The sequence below is a fragment of the Amyelois transitella genome, chromosome 3 (genome assembly GCF_032362555.1).
Source record: "Amyelois transitella isolate CPQ chromosome 3, ilAmyTran1.1, whole genome shotgun sequence".
Lineage (NCBI taxonomy): Eukaryota > Metazoa > Arthropoda > Insecta > Lepidoptera > Pyralidae > Amyelois > Amyelois transitella.
In genome coordinates this window covers 8,682,661-8,693,387 of record NC_083506.1, presented here as the reverse complement: position 1 = coordinate 8,693,387, position 10,727 = coordinate 8,682,661, and the positions used below count along the sequence as shown (strand labels likewise).

The window sequence follows — 10,727 nt, the reverse complement described above, 5'->3', positions numbered from 1 at the left end:
TCCCTTAAATACATTAAAGCCTACAAATTATAATTAATACAAAAAATATATGTTATGTTATATATGTATTAATGAAACCATTTATTTTTAGGATGATATGAAACCTGAAGCTGGCCCCTCTGGCATTCGAGGTATTGAAGTTGAATCCATTACAGAAGAATGGTTAGAAGTTCCTCCTAGTGTATTGTATGTATTCAATTTCATTTTTATTAGATTGAGATAAAACATTAATATTTATTGACTAAGGCATTGTGATCTCAAAATGTGTTGTCATAGGCGCCTAGTACATAAAACTAAGTGAATAGACTATATCATAGTAGCCTAGAATTATATACCATACTGATTGTATTTTGTATAATAAATTTAACAATTTGATAACATTACAAAGCCATACAGCTGAGCATGGCTTAGCCCTTTTGAGACTGTTGGCTCTGCCTACTCCTATGGTCATAGAATGTGATTAGATAAATGAATAATTCAATGCTTTAAGTCTTCTTGAGACTGTAAGCTCTGTCTACTCCTATGGTATAAGAATGTGATTGTATGAATGAATATTTCAATTGTTATTTTCAGGTATCTCAAACTGTTAGTTCTATCGAGGCAGATTCTCTACCTGCAGCTGTAGAAATTACTACTGCATCATCAGATCCTTCACAAAGCCACGCAGCAGCTGTCTCTGATGAGGCTGTCGGCGTCGAAGTACCTAGTGTGGTACAGGCTGAAGCCCCGCCACAACCTAGGCGACGGCGCCGACGTGCTCATTTAACAGCTGCAGAAGCAAGGGTGCAAATAGTTGAAGCTGCACGACAGAGGGCTGCTACTGAAGCTGCAAATAGTTTAATACTTCAAGAAGCTATTTGTCTCTTCCGTGAATTAGTGGCTATAATTAGAAGAAGGTGAGCAATAATTAATTTATTCAATGTGCCAAATTCATCAAAATTGGTCCTGTAAACCATTTCAAAATGTCAATCATTTCTCTTAATAATATTAGTATAGCTAATCCATTAATAACTTGAAGTTTTCTTTGAGATATTCACTTTTCTGCAAATTTACAGAATGTTGTGTATATATTTAAAATAAAAAAATGTTTTATTTAATTTTTATTATAATTATTAAGTTATTTTAAAATATGTCATTTTGGAATGAGCAAAATTAAAACTAGAACTATTTTTAAAAAAGAAAAAAGAAAGATGATTACTAAGCAAAATTAAATGTACAAATTAAATTATTCATGTAAAATTCTTTTACTTAACATAACATAACATTTACATTTACTTATTATATAGATATATATATACATTTACTTATTGAATATGTACTTTTATGCTTTTACATAATAAAATATTGGTATTCAATTTAATTTAATAACAATAAAAAACTATATTACTTTGATGAATATTAAATGAAAAAGATTATTGTTCATAAACTACCTGCATAGCTACTTATAACTTACTCTTAAAAACGAAATATTATTGAATACAAATCTGCAATAAAATTCTATTTTTTGATTTTCAGGTACGGCGAAGAGCCCAGAGACGTGCCACAAGATCACGCCGTGTAGATATACCATGTTGAAGCTCAATGTTGTGTTGCCCAGCTGGTTCATGAAGAGCTTCCACTGGTGGTTGTTGTGCAACTTCCCTTGCTTGCTCTTCTTCTGTCAACCTTACTTCAGGCAAGTTGTTTTCATTACAAATATTGTGCAATATTACACAAGCATTTGTAATGAAGCCAGCAACCTGTGGTTGATAATGCAACACCCTGTGGCACAAGAGACACCGGAAACGTGCTTTGAGAAGACCTATAGTTCTTTCTATCACATTCCTAGCCTTTACATGCTTTTGTGTATAATATGCTTCCGGTGTGACTGGTTCTGCATCCAAAATAGGTGTCATCATCGTTCTTCGTTGTGAGTACCCAGAGTCACCTGGAAATAAACATTATAACTCTGTTATTTTCTTATTTTATTTGAACATTCATATTTTATATAAATTTAATGATACATTTTTATTTTAAAATTGTATCCTACAAATATTTTTGACTTTTAAAATTTTATTTCATGTTTTTAATTGGTTTAGTTTTAATTAAAAGTGTGTTAAAAATATATCTTTCAAACAATATTGTTCATATTATTTGCTATAATAAGTTCACCAACAAAGGTTTTCTTACCTAAAAGCCATGTTGCTTCAGACCCTAAATTTTCCAAATGGTAACGTACAGGATAGTGGCTCCATATAAATGAGTCATGAAATGACCCTGGATGACTCGCATCAACACTTAGAATTTGTTGATCCGCATCACAAATCTGAAAAAAAAAATAATAAGAAAAATTTGAAATTACTAAAGTGGTTCAATGGAAAAAAAAAATGTAAGTATGTATATTAGAAAATCATTGATGGGAGAGTAGTTTTAGCCAACTCATAAACATGAAAAGTTCATAGACATTGTTCCTGAATTAGGGCTGGCCCGGGCCCAGGAAGGCATCCAGTAGATGTGTACTTAGTATATATTCAATATACATTTTTCAAAATTACTCGATTATACCTACATTATAATAAGGGACAGGCTTATAAATTTGGGATTCTTTTTTTAAGGTGATAGACTAGCAACCTACCATTATTTGAATCTCAATTCTATCTACCATTAATCTCGGCCTATCAGTATTTTTGGGACTGTTGGCTCTGAATACCCCGCAAGGGACATAGATGTGATCATGTTTGTATGTGTTATATATTATGCTATAAAACTATTAAATAAAAGTTTATTTACCAACTGAACATTTAGAGAATGGAATTTCTTTCTACAGAAATATCTATCTTCATGCTCATTAGGCCTTACTATGCGAACATGGGTACAATCAATACATCCAATCATACACCAGGGATACCAAATTTATTGAAAAATCTGCAGGCAAAAAAGGCATATTGTTATCAAACTTAATTATTGATATAATGATATAATATAAATAAAATTAGCTAAGTAAATATAAGCGTGCCTTAATCTTTTTAACTGACGACTTTCATAAGTCTGTGGGAATTTTATATATTTGTATAAGAGAGGATTACTATTAAAATAATGTACTTTATGGAACTTGATTGACCTTTGTTTCTATGCTTAAATCAGTTGCTCTTTTAGAGCTTTTTGCCATTATTGGCTCCAGCTCTTCACAAAGTTTGTGCACCAAGTCTGCGGTTAACCTAGACAAGTAAGATACGAGTAATTATGTTATCATGTTGTTGAGAAGAGAGAGATAGATCTTTCTTTATAATAGAGCATAAGGCGGTTGATATGTGAACATTTACATACCTGTACTCCTTGATGAAAGCATTTTCATCTAAGTCAAAAGGATCATTATTTTCTCTGTTCCTTAAACGTTTCTTTTTATTTGCCATTCTGGATTCGTTGAAATCACTTTCCAAAAACTCAAACAGTTCATACTCGTCACACATCTTTGCAATAATGTTAGGGGTGTTATTAATGTTTACACAACTTACTCTTCTGTAGATTTAACTTTATTGAAAAATTCATAGGTATTTTATCAAATTCTTATTGAACAATAGCTTTGCATGTATTTTAATGCCCTTTATCCTACAAATCCTTAGGAAACAAACACGGATCATTAGGTGAATATCTTACAAAACAACGCCAAAATGTCCAAAGAAGCTACCTGAAAGTAACTTTTTAAGAATCGCTTTATTTGACATTTGCGACGAGCAAGAAACAATTCCTGCTGTCAAAAGTGGCCGTTGTGGTAGGAAAACTCTATACAAAAAAAATGGTGAACGGTTTACTGAGCAGACCTGCCGCAGGCCTGCTTATAATTGATGTCATGGTACGAAAAAACAGTGCAGTTCAATTTAGGTCCTGCTATAAGACGTCGTGGTAAGCCTCCTGGTTTCATTCACCCCGTTTTTCCATTTCTCTTTGAAGACATTTCCGTTCTACGGATTTTACCGTTACCGTAGACATTCGTCCTTTTGTCTATGGTGGGACTTGGACAACCAGTCAAAAACCAAATGAATTTGAGGTTAGAAAGTGTCTTTCCACAATTTGGTCACTAATAATTTGTGCATTGTGGAGAAAAACTAAGAAAGAAAATGAGTTATTCAAAGTTTGATTTGACGTTTAAAATAGGTCAATACCTAGACCGCCACCTTGTGTTTCCTTTACTGGAATTTTTAGCAGCTAAAGAGGTGAGCTACATCACCGTGTATCTTTATTTATTTTCTTCTTTAAATAATTAATATGTAATGTCTTTTCACGACGGTTATTTCTTTTTTGTTATTTTATCTTAATATTCTTCACATTTCCAGACTTATGATCAATCGGAACTGCTGCAAGCAAAGCTGGAAATTTTGAGCAAAACTAACATGATTGATTATGTTATTGACATCCGTGGAATGCTTTATCCAGATGAAGATACACCTGAGGTAATTCTAAAAAGTTATACCAAAATCCTAAGTGAGCCAAACTACCAATGGGAGCTGAAGAATCCTGGAAAACCACTTAGAATCTACACATACCTTTCTCACTTAGTAGGCAAAATCAGCGTTGTTTTACTTTGCCTGTAATTTTACATGTTGTATGAAATGACAACATAATATGTACTGTTTGTAGGTAGAGAGTGTATATATATAAACATACATACATGTAATCACGTCTATAGCCCTTGCAGGGTAGACAGAGCCAACAGTCTATATCCCTTGCAGGGTAGACAGAGCCAACAGACTGATAGGCCACATTCAGCTATTTGGCTTTAAGATATTAATGAGATTCAATAGTGACAGGGTGCTAGCCCATCGCCTAAAAGAATCCCAAGTTTATAAGCCTATCCCTTAGTCGCCTTTTTTCGACTTCCATGGGAAAGAGACGGAGTTGTCCTATTATTTTTTCTATTAGTGCCAGGAACCACACGATACAATAGTTCAATAAATAATTGTACTAGGCTTAACATAACAAAAATCCTAAGACATGTATGTAATTATGGGGAAGACAGAGCTAACTGTCTTAAAATTAATGATGGAATTGAGATTCAAAGAGTGACAGGTTAGTAGCCAATTGGCTAAAATAAGAATCCCAACTATCTTTCCTTAATTGACATTTACAATCTGAATTGGGATTGAAGTAGCTGGCACACAGTGTTTTTTTTTCACTACCAGACCAGCATATGGAAGCTATGGCACTAAACAAATGTGCACCTATTCCCTTTGTCTTCTATTTCAATGTCATGAAAAAGAGATGGGAGTGGTCCTATTTTGAAAATGTTTTAAATCTTTTTTTTTTGTGTATCCTATATTCTCAATGGTTTTTTTGTTATTTGCTTTTATCGAATAAGAAAAACTTCTATGAAGAGTATTTTTGCTTTTTCAGGAAATCAAATCACGCAGAGGAGTTGTTCTATCACAACTGCAAATTCTCCAAGATGCTGTAGAACCAGTGCTGCGTTTGATGCAGAGAGATGATGTCATGAAGACTGTTGAAACTATGAGGGATCCTAAGACTCTTATAAATTATTTAACTACTAATAAAGAGTTCGAGGTAATGTTCGAAATACCTACATTTATTTTGCTGATACATAAACCCATTTTCAGGTGAAAAAACAAACAGTTATAACTGTTTACATAATTGTATTGATTAGTTTTTTTTTGTGAAGTGAACCCTCTCTCTCACCAGTGGTATGACAAGAAAGCAATCACTTCTCTAGTTAATTAATTCTATGATTCCAGTAAATGGACAACATTTAAGGATCAACTTTAAATGCTTTAATAAACAAAACCTTAGGTAAATTAAAAATTGTGACTAAAAATTTATTTTTGTTTCCAGTTCAAAATTGAGATGATTGACAGCATGTATCGGTTGGCAAAATACCGCTATGAGTGTGGTAATTATGTTGAATCAGCATCATACCTGTACTTCTGCCAGTTAGTTATGTTACCAACTGATAAGGTAAGTCTGTTTAAAATTTTTACTATTTATCATAAATAGCAAATTAAATCACTACTTTAAATCTATGTCTGACATTCATTAATTCCACCATTATATACTAGCTTTAATACTCCCGCTTTCATTCAAGAAATTTCAGTAAAAAAAAGAGTCTGTTACCCCTAAAGGTTTTGCTTCTAGTAGTTTTTTGTGTTTTTTTTTTGTTACAAAAGAGAGAATAAAAATACAAATTATTTCTCTTTTTAATAGTAGTTTCATAAGGGCATTTGTTAAAAATGTTTACAGATTTAAGTAAAAATTTATATTTCCTCTACATTTTATGGGTTATGCAATTAAATAGCACACATAAATTTTTTAAGTATTGTTTATTTATTTACTAAAATATATGTTAAACAATTTAAAAGTTGTCACGGTGTTTATCTTGTTCACTATCCAAGTAATAGGTGTTGGGATATTCACTGTAACTTTTAACCTGTAAAAATTAAAGTAAAATTAATGAACCAAGTTTTAAGTAGGAACTTATGTGTACTTATGTTTTTAATTAGAACAGATATCATACATTGTTACATACTCCTAGATCATAGCGAGGGTGATACTGCACTTTGTGTACTTGAAGAGAAGGTACAGTTGAGAAACTCTGTCCACACATTTCACACTGATAGAAATTAAAATTGCTATTGTTGCCATGAGTCTTAATTGCAAAGTGGCCAGTCTTGTATCTAGAAAGAAGATATAAAAGTTAATGCCTATATCATTAAATAAGCTACATGAAATTGTGACAAATAATAAGGCCAACCTGTGGGTGTAAAGTTGTTCATAATTCCTAAATTTTCGGTCACAAGCATTGCAAAGTAAAAGCTTTGGCAAAGAGAAACCATAGCATATCTTCAGCCATGGACACAATAACCAATGCTGCTCTGCTGTTTTGTATGACAAGAAAGTAGCCTCACAAGCATTACACTCGTAATTTCTTTCTGTTGTGTGAGTCTTGCAATGTCGTAACAGTCTTGGTATACTAGTAAAAACTTTCTCGCAAAATTCGCATTGTAGAAGAGATGAAGTTTTTATTTCTCTAACACAGTCTACACTATCGGATTTGCAGCATTCATTAGCATGCTTTAGAGCAGAATCCTGGCGCGGCCATACTTGGAAACATTCTATACATGTCCATACAATCTGCCAACGTGGAGCCATCTCTGTTATAGCGTGTCGCGTTGCATAATGTCTCTTTAAACCAGTTTCATAGACAAAACATTTACCGCATGTATCACAGGGATGGGACCGCATCGGCTTGGGGCAAATTATGTCCAAGGTCTCTTTCTTTTTCGTATAATTAAGAGTTCTGTTTAACAATTGAATATTCTCCATAATTCTGGCATTGTTCTCTTTCACTCTCTCCAAACTATATTCCAAAGGACTCTTATCACCGTTGGCCCTTTCAAATTGTCTCATAGGACTGTCATGTTCTTCTACCCCATCTTGACTTGATTGTGTGCGAGTGAGAGCTGTATCCTCTCCCCTTTCGTGAAATTGATATTGTAAATGGTTACTCTCCTCAATTTCATGCAAAAAATGTTGACTGGTTAGCATTGCATTGTATGGTATCGACTCATCGTAGGCCTTCGTAAAAATCTTTTGTGTGTCCAAAACCTGATCAACTTGTACTTCTCTAGCACAAGAATCCAAATCAAAGTAGTAATTCAATTCATTATCAGAGATTATTTTCACAACTAATCGCGAGGACTCAATATCTTTTATTTTATGGTGACTTTTGCCCTCTACCCAATCACTGAATTTAGCTTCCGACGCATTGCTCATCCCATCATCAATGGTAACCTGCAAAGATTTAAAATTTGCACCATTTTCGAATTTATTAATAATTAATTTTGATGACATGTCTCTAAATTTAGTAAAGCCATTTAGTTTTCACATTGACAATAACTAGAATGACATAAAATTGTCTTTATGATAAAGCTTTTATCGGTAAGGTTACTACAAACCTTTGTGGTTTCAATAAAAAATAAACGAGTGTTCATGAGTTTCTATTGCTGCTAGATGAATGCCTCCCATACCTCCTTTTTTTTGTTTGTATACATACATGCTTTGCACTTTGGTCTACTTACATTTTGGATATAGTGTCACCTCAGACGAAAAATATCGAAACGAAAAAATGTTATTATATCGTCCTATATATATTCCAGAACTACCTCTCAGTACTCTGGGGTAAACTGGCCAGTGAAATCCTGGTGCAGAACTGGGACGGGGCGCTGGACGACCTGACGAAGCTGAGAGAGTTCATCGACAATGGGGCGGCCGGAGCTACGGTCAGCAACATGCAGGCCCTTCAGCAACGCACCTGGCTCGTGCACTGGTCGCTCTTCGTGTTTTTCAACCACGTGAAAGGCCGCGACCTTATCATTGAGATGTTCTTGTACAAGCCATTGTAAGTAAATAAAAACAGAATTATTGGATCATTTAAGGATTCATACGAAAAAAAACAAACAAATAACAAATTCAATTATTAGCTTTCGCGCGGGATATCGCTCCTATAGCCTGCGTTAGTCCTGAAAGTATTTTCTATCTTTGTGTCAAATGTCTTCATAATCGATCCAGATGTTTTTGAGTTTATTTGTAACAAATAACAAATAAAAACAAAAGTCTTTTCTCTGTATAATATTATGGATTACCGACTGCTAAAGACAGATTGACTGTTTGTTTTTTCACTATAGATATATATTTTAGTGTGTAATAAGCCCTGTGGCTGAGTGTTACAAATCAATAATCTATTTTTTTTATTTAAAGATATTTAAATGCCATCCAGACGATGTGCCCACACATTCTCCGATACCTGGCGACGGCGGTCATAATCAATAGATCAAGGAGAAACGCTCTCAAAGACTTAGTGAAAGTAATTCAACAGGAAGCTTACACATACAGGTATGAAGGAAGTATGCTTGTTGGCGCCCGAATATTCAATTTTTTTTTGTTTACAAACAATTTTTAATATCCTAAAGATCCAAAACTCTTCTTTATTTTCGCTTGTTGAGAAAGTTTATAATTTCGCATATTAAAGTAAAATAGCATCCACCTCGCTTCAATATAAAGTAATTAAAAAAAACTAGCCCACTAATTAATTGTTGTACCACTTCAGAGATCCTATCACCGAGTTCATTGAGCATCTGTACGTGAACTTCGATTTCGAGGCGGCCCGCAGAAAATTGAACCAGTGTCAAGCTGTGTTGCTAACGGACTTCTTCCTGATCGCGTGTCTTGACGAGTTTGTCGAAAATGCACGTCTCATGATCTTCGAAACATTCTGTAGGATACACCAAGTCATCAGTATTGGGTATGAATATTGTACTGCTAACAATCTCTGAATGCAATGATTGACGGTTCTGAACCAAAATGAGAACGACATCACGTGGTTGGAGAGGTTTAGCAACCAGGAGTGACCTTATGTTCAGTTTGTTACTACATACTTACATAAAATCACGTCTTTTCCCGGAGGGCTAGGCATAGACTATATCTTTCCACTTGCCACAATCGCTGCATACTTCTTTCGCTTCATCCACATTCATAACTCTCTTCATGTAAGCTCGGCGTTTTCGGATACTCTTGAACTGACCCTTTGCCAGGACGTCTTAAATTTGATTAAATTAATCTATATAATCTTAATTTTTTTTCTGTTGTTTCGTTTATAATACAACTTAGTTATTTATTTTCAGAATGTTGGCTGAAAACTTGAACATGCAGCCTGACGAGGCGGAGTGCTGGATTGTGAACTTGATCCGTAACGCGCGCCTCGACGCGAAGATTGACTCTAAACTTGGCCACGTGGTAATGGGCGCTCAACCGCTCTCGCCATACCAACAGTTGGTCGAGAGGATCGACTCCCTCGCAGTCCGCTCCGAAGCTCTGACATCATTAGTTGAAAGGAAACATAAAGCTCGCAATCAAGATGTAAGTGTATCATTTGTGTATATGAAGTAATTAAAGAACAATCTAAAACCTGAGCGCTTACTTACTAAAGGCTTACTTTAGTTGCAATTTTAACTTCCATATTTCTGGGGGTAAAACGTGATGTGTTATTTAACCTATGTGAAATAGAAGTTTGCGAAAAATAGTAAATAGACTACGAAAATAGAGTTTTGCCAATATTATGACTACCATAAGTTAGATAACTTAGCAGAGATTGAGAGAAATGTGAAAATTCTTGACACCTCTGCTTACACCACACTATCACTATCATTAAAAAAAATCTTGCTTGTCTTTTCAGATTCGTTGGGGAACTCAAGAATTTTAAGCCAGTCAATTTTTTGTAAAAGTTTCAAAAATATTGGTTCTACTATAAACATCATTTTGTAATGAGATATTTTTTATTAAAATATCGTTGTAACTTACAGATCATCTTTTAATTTTTATTCATTTCAATCTTCCTTCACCACATCATGCATCTTCTCTCAGTAGAGGACCCCGGTACGCATATAATTTTGCAACCTTGGGGGAAAACCTAACTCAACTTTGATCATGATTACACCTCCAGTTGCCTGAATGTGCAGACTTATTCAGATTTTCCGTTTTTTAAATTACTGGTACATACCTATCAATGTCACCTATCATGGTGGAATTAGAATGAAGTTGCAATAAAACCAGCACAACGCTTTTCAGTGACCTTAGAATGGCCTGAAAAATTAACATACATTAATTAATGATGATGATAAAACTAAGTCAAAACATTCTTACTAGTTTGATGATCTGGGGAAAACAACTCCAGTGCTACCAAA

At 34.2% G+C, this 10,727-nt stretch overlaps 4 protein-coding genes across 5 annotated transcripts; 2 read left to right on the top strand and 2 right to left on the bottom strand.

Annotated features, from left to right (window-relative positions):
* Positions 1-439: 439 nt before the first annotated feature.
* Positions 440-1,604, top strand: LOC132902855 (uncharacterized). The gene is made up of 2 exons (XM_060949558.1): positions 440-896; positions 1,516-1,604. Exons 1-2 carry the CDS (start codon positions 544-546, stop codon positions 1,559-1,561), a joined length of 399 nt encoding a protein of 132 aa, XP_060805541.1. The 5' UTR covers positions 440-543; the 3' UTR covers positions 1,562-1,604.
* LOC106133328 (putative nuclease HARBI1) lies at positions 1,400-3,545 on the bottom strand. Of its 2 annotated transcripts, XM_060949543.1 has the most exons (5): positions 3,307-3,545; positions 3,101-3,197; positions 2,770-2,904; positions 2,170-2,305; positions 1,400-1,927 (listed from the first exon to the last, which is right to left on the bottom strand). In XM_060949543.1, the coding sequence occupies exons 3-5, from the start codon at positions 2,872-2,874 to the stop codon at positions 1,512-1,514; spliced, it is 657 nt and encodes a 218-aa protein (XP_060805526.1). In that variant the 5' UTR covers positions 2,875-2,904; positions 3,101-3,197; positions 3,307-3,545; the 3' UTR covers positions 1,400-1,511. The 2 variants fall into 2 exon arrangements, with proteins under 2 accessions (XP_060805526.1, XP_013188477.2); XM_013333023.2 differs by lacking the exon at positions 3,101-3,197.
* Positions 3,546-3,955: 410 nt separating this feature from the next.
* On the top strand, positions 3,956-10,343 carry LOC106140181 (eukaryotic translation initiation factor 3 subunit E). Its single transcript, XM_013341742.2, has 9 exons — positions 3,956-4,193; positions 4,314-4,430; positions 5,371-5,538; positions 5,824-5,946; positions 8,145-8,386; positions 8,746-8,880; positions 9,095-9,289; positions 9,669-9,903; positions 10,220-10,343. Exons 1-9 carry the CDS (start codon positions 4,098-4,100, stop codon positions 10,244-10,246), a joined length of 1,338 nt encoding a protein of 445 aa, XP_013197196.1. The 5' UTR covers positions 3,956-4,097; the 3' UTR covers positions 10,247-10,343.
* Positions 6,023-8,151, bottom strand: LOC106140182 (zinc finger protein 91-like). Its single transcript, XM_060949534.1, has 3 exons — positions 6,740-8,151; positions 6,503-6,662; positions 6,023-6,415 (listed from the first exon to the last, which is right to left on the bottom strand). Exons 1-3 carry the CDS (start codon positions 7,837-7,839, stop codon positions 6,341-6,343), a joined length of 1,335 nt encoding a protein of 444 aa, XP_060805517.1. The 5' UTR covers positions 7,840-8,151; the 3' UTR covers positions 6,023-6,340.
* Positions 10,344-10,727: the final 384 nt, after the last annotated feature.

Excerpts from the sequence above, each read along its gene's own strand:
- LOC132902855 (XM_060949558.1), top strand. The coding sequence starts at position 544 with ATGAATGAATATTTCAATTGTTATTTTCAGGTATCTCAAACTGTTAGT. Across the intron at positions 897-1,515 it reads GTGGCTATAATTAGAAGAAG|GTACGGCGAAGAGCCCAGAG; the intron begins GTGAGCAATAAT and ends TTTGATTTTCAG.
- LOC106133328 (XM_060949543.1), bottom strand. The coding sequence starts at position 2,874 with ATGATTGGATGTATTGATTGTACCCATGTTCGCATAGTAAGGCCTAAT. Across the intron at positions 2,306-2,769 it reads ATTCTCTAAATGTTCAGTTG|ATTTGTGATGCGGATCAACA; the intron begins GTAAATAAACTT and ends TTTTTTTTTCAG. Across the intron at positions 1,928-2,169 it reads TGAAGCAACATGGCTTTTAG|GTGACTCTGGGTACTCACAA; the intron begins GTAAGAAAACCT and ends GTTTATTTCCAG.
- LOC106140181 (XM_013341742.2), top strand. The coding sequence starts at position 4,098 with ATGAGTTATTCAAAGTTTGATTTGACGTTTAAAATAGGTCAATACCTA. Across the intron at positions 4,431-5,370 it reads CAGATGAAGATACACCTGAG|GAAATCAAATCACGCAGAGG; the intron begins GTAATTCTAAAA and ends TTGCTTTTTCAG. Across the intron at positions 9,290-9,668 it reads CACCAAGTCATCAGTATTGG|AATGTTGGCTGAAAACTTGA; the intron begins GTATGAATATTG and ends ATTTATTTTCAG.
- LOC106140182 (XM_060949534.1), bottom strand. The coding sequence starts at position 7,839 with ATGTCATCAAAATTAATTATTAATAAATTCGAAAATGGTGCAAATTTT. Across the intron at positions 6,663-6,739 it reads GAACAACTTTACACCCACAG|ATACAAGACTGGCCACTTTG; the intron begins GTTGGCCTTATT and ends TCTTCTTTCTAG. Across the intron at positions 6,416-6,502 it reads ATCTAGGAGTATGTAACAAT|GTTAAAAGTTACAGTGAATA; the intron begins GTATGATATCTG and ends TAATTTTTACAG.